This window comes from Suillus discolor, assembly GCF_016758755.1.
Source record: "Suillus discolor strain FC423 chromosome Unknown F5147scaffold_2, whole genome shotgun sequence".
Taxonomy (NCBI): Eukaryota; Fungi; Basidiomycota; class Agaricomycetes; order Boletales; family Suillaceae; genus Suillus; species Suillus discolor.
In genome coordinates this window covers 114009-129702 of record NW_024541249.1, presented here as the reverse complement: position 1 = coordinate 129702, position 15694 = coordinate 114009, and the positions used below count along the sequence as shown (strand labels likewise).

At 48.7% G+C, this 15694-nt stretch overlaps 7 protein-coding genes across 7 annotated transcripts; 2 read left to right on the top strand and 5 right to left on the bottom strand.

The window, feature by feature from the left end:
• Positions 1-553: 553 nt before the first annotated feature.
• On the bottom strand, positions 554-1529 carry F5147DRAFT_664364 (ribosomal protein L11). Its single transcript, XM_041434998.1, has 4 exons — positions 1480-1529; positions 1329-1424; positions 1127-1274; positions 554-1076 (listed from the first exon to the last, which is right to left on the bottom strand). Exons 1-4 carry the CDS (start codon positions 1492-1494, stop codon positions 838-840), a joined length of 498 nt encoding a protein of 165 aa, XP_041299333.1. The 5' UTR covers positions 1495-1529; the 3' UTR covers positions 554-837.
• A 1314-nt stretch (positions 1530-2843) lies between these two features.
• F5147DRAFT_624997 (uncharacterized protein) lies at positions 2844-4009 on the bottom strand. The gene is made up of 4 exons (XM_041432664.1): positions 3702-4009; positions 3492-3651; positions 3273-3434; positions 2844-3221 (listed from the first exon to the last, which is right to left on the bottom strand). Exons 1-4 carry the CDS (start codon positions 3863-3865, stop codon positions 3144-3146), a joined length of 564 nt encoding a protein of 187 aa, XP_041299332.1. The 5' UTR covers positions 3866-4009; the 3' UTR covers positions 2844-3143.
• Positions 4010-4044: 35 nt separating this feature from the next.
• F5147DRAFT_664357 (uncharacterized protein) lies at positions 4045-9408 on the bottom strand. The gene is made up of 18 exons (XM_041434997.1): positions 8322-9408; positions 8044-8270; positions 7853-7997; positions 7671-7805; positions 7552-7618; positions 7181-7504; positions 6977-7134; positions 6369-6929; positions 6158-6317; positions 5992-6109; positions 5728-5942; positions 5461-5672; positions 5128-5408; positions 5003-5078; positions 4909-4954; positions 4713-4863; positions 4492-4652; positions 4045-4435 (listed from the first exon to the last, which is right to left on the bottom strand). Exons 1-18 carry the CDS (start codon positions 9333-9335, stop codon positions 4146-4148), a joined length of 4341 nt encoding a protein of 1446 aa, XP_041299331.1. The 5' UTR covers positions 9336-9408; the 3' UTR covers positions 4045-4145.
• On the bottom strand, positions 9396-10568 carry F5147DRAFT_664354 (uncharacterized protein). The gene is made up of 5 exons (XM_041434996.1): positions 10398-10568; positions 10218-10320; positions 10093-10159; positions 9662-10041; positions 9396-9613 (listed from the first exon to the last, which is right to left on the bottom strand). The coding sequence occupies exons 1-5, from the start codon at positions 10492-10494 to the stop codon at positions 9532-9534; spliced, it is 729 nt and encodes a 242-aa protein (XP_041299330.1). The 5' UTR covers positions 10495-10568; the 3' UTR covers positions 9396-9531.
• Positions 10569-10656: 88 nt separating this feature from the next.
• F5147DRAFT_664350 (nucleolar protein 12-domain-containing protein) lies at positions 10657-11631 on the bottom strand. Its single transcript, XM_041434995.1, has 4 exons — positions 11486-11631; positions 11327-11432; positions 11201-11273; positions 10657-11151 (listed from the first exon to the last, which is right to left on the bottom strand). Exons 1-4 carry the CDS (start codon positions 11593-11595, stop codon positions 10751-10753), a joined length of 690 nt encoding a protein of 229 aa, XP_041299329.1. The 5' UTR covers positions 11596-11631; the 3' UTR covers positions 10657-10750.
• Positions 11632-12120: 489 nt separating this feature from the next.
• On the top strand, positions 12121-13297 carry F5147DRAFT_741919 (uncharacterized protein; the record flags this gene model as incomplete). Its single annotated transcript, XM_041439514.1, has 3 exons — positions 12121-12306; positions 12387-12599; positions 12659-13297. The coding sequence occupies 3 exons, from the start codon at positions 12121-12123 to the stop codon at positions 13295-13297; spliced, it is 1038 nt and encodes a 345-aa protein (XP_041299328.1).
• A 273-nt stretch (positions 13298-13570) lies between these two features.
• Positions 13571-15674, top strand: F5147DRAFT_115106 (glycoside hydrolase). Its single transcript, XM_041428086.1, has 7 exons — positions 13571-13638; positions 13693-13988; positions 14047-14149; positions 14203-14299; positions 14353-14799; positions 14850-15091; positions 15142-15674. Exons 2-7 carry the CDS (start codon positions 13897-13899, stop codon positions 15577-15579), a joined length of 1419 nt encoding a protein of 472 aa, XP_041299327.1. The 5' UTR covers positions 13571-13638; positions 13693-13896; the 3' UTR covers positions 15580-15674.
• The last annotated feature ends 20 nt before the right edge of the window (positions 15675-15694 follow it).

Genomic DNA, 15694 nt, shown 5'->3' with positions numbered 1-15694 from the left:
AGGAAGAGAAATGCCAATAGTATATGTAAGTGCTGTCCGGAATTTAGCAACGAGGAGAAGTGGTACCAGATTCTGCGGGAAAGGGGACTAATGATGTCGATAGTTGTTGTGCTTGGGGTTGGACGTCAACGCAGTGGTCGTTCGTAGGCATGAAATAGTTGTCCTGTAGTGATAATTAAAGTGTTAGGCGATGGTCAATTTAGGTATGATGTTCCTACCTCGTGAAAAGTCTGTTCGCCACCAGACGACTTGATATCTTTTGTATCTGAATCGTCGTTGGCGAATATGTCCAAGTCGTCGCCATCGCAGGCTACGAGGGTAATAGTGTGGGATGTAATTGAAAGACGGTTACAATTGACGGGAGTTGGCAAATCGTGATGTTGTCGGATTTGCGCTTACAATTGGCGAAAATTAACAGATTGAGGCCCGAGGGTAGTGATATCGCGCGGTACGGTGGATTTCAGTATAGGTGACGATGAATAAAACCCGAGCGCGACGCGTCAGTCACGTGTTTAAAACTCAGCCTACATCGCTCTAACTGTTCTACAGAATCCTGTTCGACCAAGCTGAAAGCAGTCGCATTTTTGAGTGTGCTTGCGGCATGCGATGCTCACGATTGTCACAACCGTTCGTACCTTTGACTCACTTAGCATCTGAAATTTGTCTTTTTTGTTCTCTGGCCATGGCCGCCTGTCGAACCCGGGCCAGGCGACCCTCTTCTCCGATGCAATGCACATGTGAGTGTTTGGATGTATCAATGTATGCAGTAATGTCAAAAAAAAAACCATGGCGAGTGATATAAAAATACTCAAAACACTAGTTCCTGTGTTTGATCTTTTATTCATCCGGCACCTCGATATCCCCCGAGTTGATACCATCGATGACATCGTGTGGGGGCTGGCCATCTACTGTGCAGCCAATACTCTGGGCCGTGCCGAGAATCTCCTTCGCACCGCCAGCCAAGTCCTTTGCTAGCGACTTGGACCTCATCGTTCGGGCAATTTCAAAGATCTCGTCAAGAGTGACATTGCCCGAGTGCTTAATGTTCTTCTCCTTCTTCCGGTCACGGGGAGGCTCTAGAATAAGCAATATTAGACGGGGATGAAATAGAGACAAAACTGCGCACCTTTTAGTGCCCGGATGACGAGGGAGGAAGCGGAAGGAACGACGGAGACTGCTGCTTGCCGATTCTGGATGGTAAGCTGGACAGTCACACGTAGACCCTTCCATGCAGAGGTAGCTTTAGCGATATCTTCTCCAACCTTTTTGGGTGACTGTTTTATGCCTCAGCTTCCTGAATTATTTGCTACCAAACTCCAGACACACACCAGACCGAGAGGACCGATTTTCGGGGCAAGTGCTGAAGATGCACCAACTTCACCCCCTGTTGCCCGTAGGTAGATGATCTTGATTTCGTTGGGGTCCTAATATGATGGTCAAAAACTGCACGATAAGCACAAAATAGGAGAGCAGACGGACGAGCTTGGGGGCCATGACGAAGGTGAGGAGGCTGATAGCTGTTCCTTGGGGTAACCAAAGATTAAAGTTCAAGACTCGAAGCAACTGTACAGTACCTCTGCTTAGTCACCTACGCTCCCACGTTCCTCTATTGCTCGGGAAGTGGTTACCCTGTTATCATTCTGATCTTACTCGGCGAACAACCCTGAGCACACCAAGTCTGGACACCTAGGCACGGCATTCACAATGAAAGACCCCCAGACTATACTCTACTTCCTCGCTTCAGTTTAAATTGCAGCCATCTGGGACCGCGTCTCCGCTTGGTTTTCGGACCCACACCACGCGTGCAACACCTGCCTGTGTATACTTTAGGAGATATAACTCAAGTACTGACTCAATCTATTCCTAGTGTACGTACTAGTATTCGGAGGAACATATCTTATGAACCTTTTCAAGGTTAGCATCGTGACTGTATCGTATTTTATTCGGCAGGGGCCTTCAAATTTAAAGCTTTGATACGACTCGGACGTCCCATGCCATTTTAGCTGCTTCAAGAGAGTACAAATAAGCTCCTCTGCCTGAATGCGACGGTTGGCTTTCCGAATTACGCCGTTACCCACCCCAGCACCATATTCAGTACACGGTGTGAAGATGTTATTACTCTATGATAGCCTCGCCGTAACTGTCTTGTTGCTATTGTATCGCTAGTCCTGGACTCCCGGTTAGGGAAGTCAGCTGGGCCTTCCCCTTCCGCCAGGACTATGATCACTGCCATTCCTTGGGAACATTGGTGACATTGACAGAGTGCGTCCATGGCGTACATATAGTGAATGGAAGGAAAAATACGGCCAGTACTGCAATCTCGAATATTTGCCCTTCTCTCGTTCTGCCTAATATCATATGGTTCGCGTCAATCTTGCGACGAATCTTGGATTTACGTAACTTAGTCGCCTCTTTCAGGGACATGTCCAGAGAAGGACAAGATGATCCTGATGTTTTCAGACCAGAAAAGCACTTCGCAAGTGACGGGACACTTTGCCAGACACGATTGCGGCCAATCCGATATGGGGTCCTGGAAGGTGAGGGTGATCCAGGAATGATCTTCTCACAATCTATTTAGGTGCGCACCCAGGGCGTTTTGTTGCAGAAGCTGCGACGTGGATTGCGATGGTGCATCTGAGATCTCCTTGCAGCAACGAAGGCAAAGGAGGAAAGGGAAAAGGCAATCTACTTGGGCGATCAATCTTGGATGAGATTTCAAATCTAATGTGACCTGATTATCTTATGCCAGTTGTTGGACTCAGTGGTTGATGAGCTGGACTCAAAAAGAGCCACACTTTTGTTTTCTCCCCGTAGACCTGTTTGGTCTTACTTTGACACGAGTCTGGGCCTTGCAAACTCAAATTCGATGGACATAAAACATGCCAGGAATAAACGAGTCGGGGGCTGGCGCCGGCGCTGTTGCTAGTAGAGATTTTCCCATTGCAGTAAAATCCCTTTCAAGTTTCTGCACGAAGTAAGTGCATGTGAACCAGCCTGAGATGCCACCAGGGACTACAGTGCTGATGCTACTATCTTCAACGCACGGAGAACGTTGACAGCTTGATAACTGTAGCTGAATAATGGCCGCCGATTGATGATGAAACAAAAAGACCAAGGTGACGGATTTGTAGAATCGCCCTACCCTAGACCTTAATATCATTTAAGTTGCCCGTGTAACCCATCATAGCACCCTGCTCGGCTAGTCTACGCTCCCTGAAGACCTGTGACAACAGATCAGTAAACGGTCGCAGATAGTGTATGGGAGGACTTACCCTGCGATAACGAACACGCTCAAAAGTAACCAAGGCTACGATAATGATGGTGATACCCGTGATACTCCCAAACACTCCAAGTCCCACCGGTAACACCTGTAATGACCTCCCAGGCATGGAGAACGCAGCTTGAACGGTAGGGGTTGCAGACATAGAAGCGCTCTAGAAATGAATTCCATGAATCTTGATGAGACAGCTGGCAGGAGACAGTTGACTCACGGTTGAAGTAGGCGCAGCACTGCCTGAAGAGACTGAATTGAAAACCATGCTAGATACGACATTCGCGCCCGTCGACATGGTGCAATTCTGGACCTCCTGGATTTGATTGCCAACTGGGGTGAATGTGAGGACGCAGACCTCATTCATCGGACCATTTGCACTGTGAGGATTAGCCTCACGACCACTGGAAGAAGACTAGCTTTGGCTCACGTTTGGATGGACATCGTTGTGGTGACTGCAGGGGGTATGGCAAGGCCAGAGGAAGTTGCTACTTGGCGACGAACGATAGCGCCGTTTTCACCAGATGGAAGTGCATTGGCAAAGCCTAGCGAAAACAACGCGAGGTAGGAACAGAATGCAAGCTTGGAGAACATTATTGCTAAAGAAATTGATGATTTAAACGAGTGAAGAGGCCCGCTCTTAGTTCCTCAGCGAATCCAGCAAGAAGATGGAGTTGAAGGTGAAATGAATAGTACGAGATGATGCCACCAGGGCGTTGAAGGCAAAGACAATGGAGGGTGTCCTTGCAATTGCCACCTTCTATCAGTCAGACTAAATAGGAAACTCCCCGGTCCCGGATCATAAAGTTGCAGCGCCCGTTCTCATTGACAACAGGCAATATCATGATATCTATATCCGCACAGGTATTTACACTCAACGTTGCATTCCACCCTCCACAGCCTTGTACGCTCTCCCCTCGCGATATCTTTTCTTCTCCAGATGCAGGTTCATCAAAACGCCAATCACCTGTGAGATGAATTGGGTGGCCCATTGCTCGAAAGCAAGTGAAACAAAAATATTGGTGAGCGCAAATACCCCTAGCCATGCTCTGCCAGATATCGGGAGAGGCATCAACTCAAGAATCAACCTAATGGGTTTCGGAGGTTGTAACAGCACCAACAAATTCAGGAGCGATAAACCAGTGACTGATGCCATCAGCCAACCTACATAATAGCATCAAATTAGAACTGCACAGTGATTGTCACGGCGAAGTACAGACCGTTTGTCCACATCGACTTGCGGTAAGGAGGGCCAATGCTAAACACGGCCGCAACAAGAATATACTGGAAACAAGATACTAGAAACAATGTCGAGTTCTCAAAGTTGGTGGCCTTGAGATGAGCACCATTGCCATAAGGATCTGCATCTGGTGTGTGGTACCTTGTTGCGGACAAGCTCAGGTCAGTCGCCTTCGGCGGTGCTATGGAACGCCTTTCTTACCAATCCTGACGCTTGACCCAGAAGAACGTCCAGATTTGAACACCGCTAGTGATTATTATCTGCCCAAACAGACTGGCGAGGACCTTCTTTGATACCAGGCTAGCGGTGGGGCGCTTGGGATATATTCGCGGATACGGGAGAGTCCGTCCCACTAAATCCAATTAGGACTGCTTCAAGTAAAATCTACCGAACTCACTGGAAACGGCAATGGGAATGATAATGAAGAGATCAATGTACAGGAACTAAAGAAACGCGTTCAGCGGGGGCAAATTGGTTTGTCGGGAAAGTACCTGGAAATCTCCTAGGGAGGATGCGAAAGAGTATAGCAGAGTAACCGTCGTGAACTGGATCATAGAGTACAACGCCCTTGCAAGATGTCAGTAGGTTCGCAAAAGCGGACAAACAACCCTATTACATGTATTTGAAACACGAAAAGCTGGTAACCAATGCGGCCCTTCCTTCCTTGATGACCTCGATGACACAACTGATATCGGGTGTCCTGCTGGTGAAGGGGGCTGCAACAGACGCCTCCGCTTCAGACAGTGAAATACCAACGTCTGCGGCCTTGAGTGCTGCACAATCATTCGCGCCGTCTCCACACATTAGCACGGTATAACCCAGGGCCTGCAGCCTTTCGACAACCTCGTTCTTTTCATCTGGCGACATTCGAGCAAAGATCTGGGTTTTGACAAGCATCTGAGGGCAAACATCAGCCTACATAATGTGATGCTCGGCCAAATGGCCTCACCCGCTGCACAGTTTCAAGAGGACCGTGGTTGATCATCCATCTGAATACATCACCTGTCACGACCAATGCACAATCCTGATACTCGACTTCATGTTCTGCTACGGTAAGGTGTGGAGGTGGAGGTAAAGGTTTGAGGCTGTAGTCGTCCAGTTTCCAAGAGGGATCATCCATGGAGGACCACTCCAGTTTCGACATGGGTGTATTAGCATTTCCTGAGGTTAAAAAGGTCTCGCAATGAGTACAAACCTGACAACATTGATTGCTCACCGTGGACGAATGCAGGAGCGAAGACATGTGCAGCTTGGCTTACCAAACTGCACTCTCGTGCGACGCTGACAGCAGTCAGCGGGTTGTCTCCAGTAATCATCCTGCATGCCAGATGAGCTGCCCGGAGGGTTTGGATGGCAGGAGTTGTCCCCGGCTTCAGCTTATTCTCAAAGATGATCAGTCCGAGGAAACGAAGATTCGATTCCGCTTGCTCCCTATAAAGACCTTGAGTAACCATGAAGCCAATGAAAATTTGCACCCAACCTTTTCATCTTTTGAGCCTTCAGCCATGATAAACTTTCAATACTTTTGCCCGCCATTGCAATGACACGATACCCACGCCTTGTATAGTAGGACAGCAGGTCGTCATAATCCTGTGGAACTGCAGAATAATCAGTGAACAGAATCTCGGGAAAAATTAGAAGCTAACAAGAGTCTTTCTCGCAGATTTCCAACATCACCTCTGGAGCCCCTTTAACGTAGATCTCCATACCGGTGCTCCTGAGCCGTTTAACCACGACACTCATCCGCCGTAGACTTGAGACGAACTCAAAGGTGCGGATCACGCCAAGTTCAAGGAAATGAGCATGCTGAGATGTAACAGTCAGAAATGCTGTGCACTGCTTCATGTCAGGGCGCACCTTCGCCCCTGTCCTGAGAGCATCTTCCAGGCGGAATTGGGCACTCCCAGGCGGTCGCACAACAGTCTGGACAAGCGCAGCTGGTCGCTCGCTGCCACTTCTTCCTTTGATAATGCCGGTCCCCGCGATCAGTCCCTCTTCAAGAGTCCACTTAGTAAACTCAAACATCTTGACGTCCAGTGGATCGCCAATAATTTCACCATCTACTATCTTCAACGAATGGCACGTCGCGAGTGCGTGAAGGAAGCTCGTGCGGTCGTGTATGGAGGGTAGATCGTGGACGTTGTCTATAAGCTCACCAAAACGGTGTACATTGCGGTCGAGGGAGCGCACGCCGAGAATGTCTAATCCATCTTCTGTGAGTGTGCCTGTCTTGTCAAAGCAACATACGTTGACTTTTCCTCCAACGTTGACACGAGTGGGCGAGATGCAGAAGATTCCAAGTTTGCGGAGACGTCCGATGGCAAAATTTGTGCCAATCGAGAGGGTCGCCGGAAGAGCGGGTGGAACCACAATCGTTATCAAGTCGAGAGCACGAACTAGGATGACAGGCCATTTGATCTGTATCCAAGTGAATAGGATTTGCATGAGTACACCACAAAACGTACCCCAAGTCGGATAAACTGCACAGCGCTGGCACAAAAACCAAGGGTGGCAATACATGCCAGAACACCGATGAAACGAATTGAATCACGGTAAAACTTGAATCCAATTGGTTTTGGGAACAACATGGACCTGACTAGTGCACCCTTGGTTGTGTTGAACCCTGCTATTCATGAATGCATCATCTCTGCAGAATGCAAAAGACCTACCTGTTCTGACAACCAACCCAAGGGCAGGTTGTCCTGTGGTCCCATCACTTGCCAGAGCACCACGGATGCGAACCACTCTGGTCCCTGCATGAATAAAGCTCTTGGCAAGCTCACCCTGGGCGTCCTTGAGGTCTCGCCAACGAGCGATATCATCGTCCTTGGCTGGATTCTTTGAAACAGGTACACTCTCGCCAGTCAGCATGCTTTCGTTCACAATCGCATCGCCAGAAAGAAGAAGTATGTCTGCAGGGAACAGAGATACACGTAGTTCAGATAGATTTACTATATCTCCTGGCACGAGCTCAGTAGAGTCACGCTCAACCCCTGCATGATCATGAGCTGGAGTAGAGGACGACGAGAACACTGCATACAGCCACCGTCTGTATAAACCATAACGTCACAGGAGAAGCGGGACATCTCCCGCATGCGCTTGATGGTCTGAGAGTGTGTGAGGATCTTTCGTGACATGCTCAGGGGTCTGTTTTCTCACCTTCTTGGTATCAATGAGGGTTGTCACAACACTCAATGCAGAAATTAGTGCAATACAGAACGCATAGTAATAGTAATCGTCCAATGACCAAAGGATGATGCTGGCCACTTGAAACACGTAAAATGGGTGGATGATCTATCAAAAGGTTGGGTGAAACCATGGTCCATGAACATTGGACTTACCTCATCAACCAGAAGTGATATCGTCGATTTGCCTTCGATGTCGACAATGTTCGGTCCAAATAAGATCAACCGTTGATGCCTAACAAACTGCGAAAGCCCGTTCTGGATGGACTGCAGACCCGTCCACGTTGGATCACGCCAGTCCCTGCTTGATGCTCAGCAAAAACGAAGGTGCAACGTAATCAACCCACCTTATCATGCCGAATAATCCAGTCTGAATGTCAAGTGCAAAACGTGAATATCTATAGTCGACGATATGAAGGTCGTCGAGAATCTCTTGTCTCTCGCCGGTATCACCGCGTGATAGCGGCTGTGGTCGTCCATCCGCTTCTGCAGGAGAGACAGGGAAGACCGTTGAGCGAGCATATGGATATGCTAGACGCTTGACAGGGAACAGTGTGATGTCTCTGTGTGCAGACTGATGGCAGATGACTTAAATGTGGTACTACGAGATTATGGCGTTGCGCACCTCGACGACAACATAACCATGCCTAATATCTCTGAAAGCCTTCTCTTCGACAACGCATCGTAGCCATACGCGAGGGAACCAATGACCCAAGAGACCCACGAGACCCAAGGTTGCAGCACAACACACTCGCCAGAGCCACTGCCGCCAAATGATGACTTCATAGCCCACAAACCGAAAGGTGTTGTCCTCTTCTGGTACATATATGGTTTGTCTGCTTGGCGGTCCAGGGGGTGGAGGATTTAACGGCTCTCGAGGTATGTCTATGTCTATGCGCACCTCATCGCCGAAAATTGCATCAGCGGCAAAGAGAGGGAGATGTGAACCTGCACTTGGAGATGGAGGGTATAAACCATAGTCTATTTCGCTGTGGAAAGGATGCGAGCCGTCGGACTCTGTCTCATTATCTTCCTCTCCGGACGAGTATCCCCATCGCTCGTTCACTTCGTCTGCAAGAGCGAATTCTGACCCTGCGTCTGAGGACCTTCGTCGTGATTTCCGAGTCGAAGATGCAGATGAACGTCGTGAAAATTCGGGAGCCCTGCTCTCCCCTGCACCAGTACGGCTGAACAAGTTGGCAATGTTTTCGAATACAGAGGACCGGTTGAGGGTGGGTGATATAGATCTCCTGCGTCTACGCCCTCTGTGGTTTGTGTCTTCATCATCTCCCCCCGCTTCTTCTTCGCTACCAGACCTCATCTCCTCCGTCGCCTGCGAGACTTCACCATCTGTGCTCATTCTCCGACTAGCACGTCCAACTGACTCCTCACTCTTCATCCGGCCCCTGGACCACTCCCTGCTTCGTCGTCTACCTGCCAATCCATGCTCTGCATAGGACATCCTCGATATGCTAGTAGGTATAGATTCCTGTCCTGGCCCATCAAACATGGCACCTTGTCCACTGTCCCCGCTATATGAGGAATGGCGCCGTGCATTGGCGACAGCAGCCTTAATGTCGATGGCTGACGCGCCCTCCGTATAGTCGTGTGGCTTACTGGGACCGGCTAAGGCCACCATCACAGCAAAAAGTACCAGAACTTCTCGAGACAAGTTTGCTCTGACCTCGTTCGGTTTGCGTTCTGGGAAGCGGCGTCAGTCCGGCAAGTGCCGCAACTCCTGACACGACAGCGTGAATATTGCTGGACAAAACTAGACGAAGAGTACGTATGCAGGCGATATATACAAGTCCAGCAGACAAACTATTTAGGCTGAGTTAGCCTAGGTAATGCCATATCAACCAGAAACAGAAAAACGTGAACACTCCTCCGCCAAAGAATATGTACATATCCTGTGTGCTACAAAACTTCAGTACCTCGATCTAGAGTTAAGAATGTTCTACTCACCTTCTTCTCTCGATCCACCCTATAACATCCCGACTGAGACCCATTGTATTTGCTGCATCCAAGAGTCGTCTCTGCGTCCCCTTAAGAACATTCCGTTGATCCACCAGATTGTCCAGCACTTCCCGCCCTTGCGCAAGGAACTCATCCAACCTTGTCTCCGTATTCTGGATAAACGAGTGCTCATGTAGTGCGTGACTTTCACGAAGTGTTGAGCCCGATATTGGTGTTTGCGTCCGGAAAGGTGACTCGGAGTGTTGTGACGGGGACACTCCGCTATTCAAGGCAGTAGCAGTTGGCGTGAACCGTCGTCTTGTGTCAGACGAAGGAGATAGCATGTTTGAAGTACCACCTAGAAGTTCGCTTCGCTGTGCCGCAGCTCTCTGCACTTGCATGTGAGACCTACATCCTGAATGCAAGATAACTGAACATGCCTCGCTTTTAATTAGTTCAAACTGACTCTTCAGTTCTGCATAGTCGGAGCGGAACTTCTGCACACGCCTGCAAAGACAATCAAGATATGTTGATTCATTAAAAGCCTTGAATGCGTGTCACACACATTTGCCCTTTCTCCTGCTTCGCCTTTATTATTTCTCTCTTGGCCATCGAATCATAATCCTCAATGGTTCTGTGCATCGCAGCGAGTGAGGCGGATATCTGTCCTAACAAGGTGAGTCCGTGAGTTCTTGCCCATTACCGAAGCCCTTCCTCTCGAAAGTTAGCAGGAAACTCAACAGACCTAGGAGGGATGCTGAATTATCTCCATTGCGTAGCCGCTCGAGATCGGCAGTGAGCGAGTTTGTTTGCCGGACGCCGTGTGTGTAAAGAGAATTCATAATGCAGCCAGCTGCTCCTCTAGAGCCCTCGAATAGGTGTAGTTTATGACGAGTTTTGTCAGTGTTTGAACAACGTGTCGGTCACTTCGATACATCCGGCCGGGACAGCCGAAATATACCGGAGGTTTCGGCATTCAAACTAGCAACTCCCCGAACATAGTATATCAGACACATCAACATTAATATTGCATGTCGAAAATGAAAGAAATATACTACAAAAAGCGTAGAACGGAAAAGTACACGACTGAGAAGAGAATCATCTGCGTTTTCCCTTCCTTAGAGATTTTCCTCCGGCCCGTTCTGCCTTCTCTGTGCGTCGCGCCTGCTGCTTGGAGCGTTCCGCCAAACGTGCCGCCTTCGTCTGATATCTGACACTCTTCGTTTTCTCATTTTTCTTTGCCTTGCGCTTCGGCTTCAAAGGATCATTCTGAGCTCTCTCTTTCCCTTTTGGTTTCACGGACGAGGGAAGAGGGACGTCCGACTGATTAGCAGGCGCGGAGTCGGTTATGGATGGGCCATGTAAGAAGGCGGCGGGATCGAAATCTTCGACCACTGTCACAGTAGCAAGTTGTTCTTCGCCTTCATACTCTCCGTTTACCTCTCTGTCCCTTTCATTCCCCGAGGAACCGAGCCCCTCCTTCTCATCATCTGAATCATCTGTCAAATGTTAATGATTCACAGCACAGCGCACACGGTGATTGATCACCTATGGTGGCACCGTATGCCTTCTCAACCTCCGCTGCGTTCTGTGCAGCTCGCTCTGCTAAGGCGCGTCGATGCTAGTTAAAACGATTAAACTTCTGGAAATGGCAAAATAACCAACTGGACACACCTCACGTCGCGTGTCTAGTCTTTCCTGCTTTTCCCTGAGCTTCGCCTTCTTTATAGCCTCCTCTTTCTTTGCCACCTTCCGCTTGTGAAATCCAGTGAGAAACTCTCTAACGAGGACCATGTGTGAAGCCCTGCATTCGCGGATCTGTAGCATGCGTACCTGCGAGCATCATCATCGAATACAATTTCCTTGATCTGATTTCGTTTATCGCGTTTTTTCGCTGCAACCGCTCTATGCGACTGTGTTAAAATGGCGATATTGGAGTTCATGGAAGATGAAAGGATAGTTGCCGGCGGTCCGGGAAATGAACGGGGTGTGTTTACGTAATCCGGAGGAGGAGGAATACAGTACTTGGCATTTATTGACAAGCTGTTGGCATCGTATTCTTCTTTCGTCTGGAAATGGGATTATAAGATGTAGCTGCTCTCAGGCGCACATTTTTTTCGCTCCTTTCTCCCCCACCCATCTAGAGCACTGACCTTTCACTTTTCTCATCATCCTTTCTGTCGCCGAGCCTGATCTTAATGCCTGCTCTCGCTTTCGCAGACACTTCACAGCCAGTTGACCCCGGTCAGGGTTCAGGACACGCGACAAATCGTGATACTATCAATTATTATATGCGCTCGCCCGCTCCAAGAGGACAGAGATCACCCAATGACCTCCACGCTCTTTACGATAACAGCAGCACAAACTTCATCCCCCCATACTCCCAGCCTGCATACTTCGAGCGTGTTTATCCGCTCGCCGGCCAGCAGATATCAGCACAAGCTCAGAATACACACCCACCACCCTCAATGTTCAGTTATTTTGCAGTACCCCCTCAGGGCCATGCTGGGTCGTGGCAAACACATTTATCAATGTCAATGGTCCAGCATAACTCTTATCCGCCCCCATCTTTCCCGCCCGCTCAACTCGCTCATAAAGTGTGGATACTGGACTGTAAATCTTGTGGCACATTTCTCACCAATCGCGGTATGAAGGCGAGTTAATTTTAGACCTTAATTTTTTGATTCTTTTGTCATGTGAGATACAGTTGATAACCCCAAAATCTGTTTTCCAGGCTGTTTTGCTGCTTAGACCTAACGTCTCTCTTTTTTCCACCGATGCACTTCCAATAAATTGTTCCGCATACACGTCAAATCCGGACGCTCTTCGCCCACCGCCCTGCCGTCCGTCAACTAATGCATCTCCCCCTCGGACGTGCGAATGCCTGACTCAGACTCTCTGCTGTCATACTTGCGGTACAGCCGTCGGCTATATGATCGTGATTCCAGTAAGATTCCTGGTGTGAGAACTGTGTGAAGCTCTGATTGTGTTGACATGTTTTATCAGTGTTCTCGATGTACGTCGTCAATCACGGCGACTAATCGCGCGACCAATGGTCATCGCTTCGTCTTCCATTCTAGTGAAATACTCGCATCGGAACGATATCATATCCCTGACGAACCAGGGGTTATCCCATTAGAATTCACAGCACCTATTTCCCCTCCTCCTTTGACGTCCGCTTATTCTGCGCTATCTTCTGCTGATGGTCCCGCTGGCTATCGGCGTATTTTACATCCCTTCCCTTCCCAGCCTTCCCCTACCTTGTCCCATTCATCTTCCGAATCTATTCCCACACCTATCTCAGAGCACGGGGACCTGGGCTCCACTCCACACCCATCCACACCCGATCCATACTTATTCGCAGCGTCAGCTTCTCCTCGGCGTTCCCCACGTCCTCTACCTCGGTCTCCATCCCCTCATACATCGACATCGCGGCCGATGCGGTCTTCGTCACAACCAGGTAATCAGGAGTCTGCGCCCGAGTCAAGTGGAATGCCTGTTGAATCGCCTGTTCGTCGGCTGAAGGCGGGGGATGTGCTCTATTGGCACCACCTGGCAAAGAATGGTGAGATCCCAGGGGTGCAAGAGGATCCGCGCGCTAGGGTGCCGAAGAAGATCAATGGACCTAAATTCTCGGGCCGCTGAGAATATTTAGGTTGTCTGGACGACATCCTTCGTCTTCAGGAACACAAGTTGTCCGAGCACTTTCGATTCACGACTCATCATGACCCTGTTGTTTACATCCATAAAGACAGACTTATAATGGTATCTATTTCCTGATCGATATGTTCATTATTCATTGTGCAATTTCACTGTCTCTCACAGAATACCACGATACCCTCATCTTGTCCCCAATGTATTCGTCACTCGCGGACTCGCGCAAATAGGTCAATCACATTGTTACATACTATCTAAACCTGATCCACTTGTTCTCTTGATATCTCACTCAGAAGGATTGTTCTGTTGAGATATAGATCAGAAAAAAAATGAGAGTGATCATCAGTCGACTGCGAAAGGCAAGGACACTGAACCGCTTCTACAGTCACGAGTCCACTTAGCCAAACTTACGCTGAGGTTCGATCGCGCTATCAATGGAATACGGATAAACCTCGGAGCCGCATGGATAGTCGAACTGCTATCTCGTGGACTCTTCTAGCGGTCCGCTAACTCAACCTTGGCTCCACTGCTGCAGTACTTAAGGTTATACTAATGAAGATAATGCAGCGCTGCACATCTCCTTCGCTATGTCTTATCTGAAAGTGTCTGGAACAAAGGTCGTCGATGGGGGTGGCAAAGAGGTCGTCCTCAGGGGAGCAGGTCTCGGAGGGTGGATGAAGTGAGTTGTTATGCTTTCTGAACACATTCGCGGATCTTGATCTTTCTCCCTCTGATAGCATGGAGAACTTCATTTCTGGGTACCCAGGCTGCGAATTCCAGATCCGCGCTGCTCTTGCTGAGGTCGTAGGACCTATCAAATCAGATTTTTTTTTCGACAAGGTAGGTTGATCTTTATCTGCAGCGTTGTTCCTGCTTCTGATGGGCAAACCAAGTTTCTGGAGTACTTTTTCCAAGAGGAAGACGCCAAGTTTTTCAAGAGTCTTGGACTCAACTGCATTCGGTTACCCTTCAACTACAGGCACTTCGAAGGTACATACGTGCCTTGAGTTTTCGTAATCTGTCGGACTTACGGTGTCGATCAGATGACTTGAATCCCCGTGTCCTGAAAGAAGGGGGTTTCAAGCACCTTGACCGTGTGATTGACCTCTGTGCTCAACATGGCATTTATACCATACTCGATCTGCACGCTGCTGCAGGCGGTCAAAACACCGACTGGCATTGTGATGCTGGCACGCACATCGCAAATTTCTGGTTACACAAAGACTTCCAAGACCGTACAATCTGGCTCTGGAAAGAACTTGCTAAGCACTATGCTAACAACAAGTGGATTGCCGGCTATAATCCACTTAACGAACCCACTGATTCCACGCATACCGCTGTAATAAAGTTTTACGACCAAGTTTACGACGCCATACGCTCGATTGACACAGAGCATGTCATTTTCTTCGACGGAAACACATTTGCAAGTGACTTTTCACATTTCGGTGATATGCACAAGAAGTGGCAGAATACCGCGTACTCGATTCATGGTATTCTCTTGAATCACTGTTTCCATGATTTCATCTTACAGAGACGGCAGACTACAGTGTATACGGTTTCCCTGCTAGTCCAGAGGACTATGTCAGCTCCGACGAACAACGGCAGAGAATGAAGAAAAGCTACGAGAAGAAGAGGGAATGGATGGACCAGCACGGACTTTGTGTCTGGAACGGCGAATGGGGCCCAGTCTATGCTAGGAAGCAATATGATGGCCTTGCTACAGACATCATCAATGAACGACGGTACAAGGTTCTCAAAGACCAGTTGGCAATATACAATCAGGTACATCGGTACTGACTACCGTCTCTTACTCCTTACTGACACAATACCAGGATCGTTTGAGCTGGTCGATCTGGTTATACAAGGATATCGGCTTCCAGGGCATGGTCTACGTTTCGCAGGAAACATCGTACATGGCCCTACTGAAGGACTTCCTGGCGAAGAAACATCGTCTTGCTGTGGACGCTTGGGGTGCTGATACCACTCAAGTCCAGCACATATATCAACCTCTTATCGATCATATCACGAAAGAGATACCGCAGGAGAACCAGAACCTATATCCGTTTCCAGTCTGGAAACTCTCTCATCGTGTTGGTCGCCTGTCCCGCAGTATACTGGTAACCGAATATCTTGTCAAGGAATGGGCAGAACACTTCCATGGAAAAAGCGAGGATGAGCTCGATGAAATTGCGAAGAGCTTCAAGTTTGAGAACTGTCTGCGCCGTGATGGACTAAACAAGATCTTGATGGACAATGCTGGCAGTAGTTGAATTTTAATTGTAGAAACAAAAGCCCTCGCTTGGTTTGTATTTTATCGCTTATCGCTCCTAACACTGCGAGTATGAGGCTAGTTAACTCATGTGATCATAAGCAATATTAAAGTCA

What these genes read in the sequence shown, in the direction of transcription:
- F5147DRAFT_664364 (XM_041434998.1), bottom strand. An exon ending in AAATCGGTCCTCTCGGTCTG is followed by an intron (nt 1,275 to 1,328) that starts GTGTGTGTCTGG and finishes GGCATAAAACAG; the next exon opens with TCACCCAAAAAGGTTGGAGA. An exon ending in CGTCATCCGGGCACTAAAAG is followed by an intron (nt 1,077 to 1,126) that starts GTGCGCAGTTTT and finishes TGCTTATTCTAG; the next exon opens with AGCCTCCCCGTGACCGGAAG.
- F5147DRAFT_624997 (XM_041432664.1), bottom strand. Translation starts at nt 3,865, where the DNA reads ATGTTCTCCAAGCTTGCATTCTGTTCCTACCTCGCGTTGTTTTCGCTA. An exon ending in GTGCTGCGCCTACTTCAACC is followed by an intron (nt 3,435 to 3,491) that starts GTGAGTCAACTG and finishes ATTCATTTCTAG; the next exon opens with AGCGCTTCTATGTCTGCAAC. An exon ending in AGCGTGTTCGTTATCGCAGG is followed by an intron (nt 3,222 to 3,272) that starts GTAAGTCCTCCC and finishes CTGTTGTCACAG; the next exon opens with GTCTTCAGGGAGCGTAGACT.
- F5147DRAFT_664357 (XM_041434997.1), bottom strand. Translation starts at nt 9,335, where the DNA reads ATGGTGGCCTTAGCCGGTCCCAGTAAGCCACACGACTATACGGAGGGC. An exon ending in CCTCCCTAGGAGATTTCCAG is followed by an intron (nt 4,955 to 5,002) that starts GTACTTTCCCGA and finishes GCGTTTCTTTAG; the next exon opens with TTCCTGTACATTGATCTCTT. An exon ending in CAAGTCGATGTGGACAAACG is followed by an intron (nt 4,436 to 4,491) that starts GTCTGTACTTCG and finishes GCTATTATGTAG; the next exon opens with GTTGGCTGATGGCATCAGTC.
- F5147DRAFT_664354 (XM_041434996.1), bottom strand. Translation starts at nt 10,494, where the DNA reads ATGAATTCTCTTTACACACACGGCGTCCGGCAAACAAACTCGCTCACT. An exon ending in AAGCAGGAGAAAGGGCAAAT is followed by an intron (nt 10,160 to 10,217) that starts GTGTGTGACACG and finishes TTGTCTTTGCAG; the next exon opens with GCGTGTGCAGAAGTTCCGCT. An exon ending in TTGAACTAATTAAAAGCGAG is followed by an intron (nt 10,042 to 10,092) that starts GCATGTTCAGTT and finishes ATGCAAGTGCAG; the next exon opens with AGAGCTGCGGCACAGCGAAG.
- F5147DRAFT_664350 (XM_041434995.1), bottom strand. Translation starts at nt 11,595, where the DNA reads ATGAACTCCAATATCGCCATTTTAACACAGTCGCATAGAGCGGTTGCA. An exon ending in TTCGATGATGATGCTCGCAG is followed by an intron (nt 11,433 to 11,485) that starts GTACGCATGCTA and finishes GGTCCTCGTTAG; the next exon opens with AGAGTTTCTCACTGGATTTC. An exon ending in GGCATACGGTGCCACCATAG is followed by an intron (nt 11,152 to 11,200) that starts GTGATCAATCAC and finishes AACATTTGACAG; the next exon opens with ATGATTCAGATGATGAGAAG.
- F5147DRAFT_115106 (XM_041428086.1), top strand. Translation starts at nt 13,897, where the DNA reads ATGTCTTATCTGAAAGTGTCTGGAACAAAGGTCGTCGATGGGGGTGGC. An exon ending in CAACTACAGGCACTTCGAAG is followed by an intron (nt 14,300 to 14,352) that starts GTACATACGTGC and finishes GGTGTCGATCAG; the next exon opens with ATGACTTGAATCCCCGTGTC. An exon ending in AGTTGGCAATATACAATCAG is followed by an intron (nt 15,092 to 15,141) that starts GTACATCGGTAC and finishes ACACAATACCAG; the next exon opens with GATCGTTTGAGCTGGTCGAT.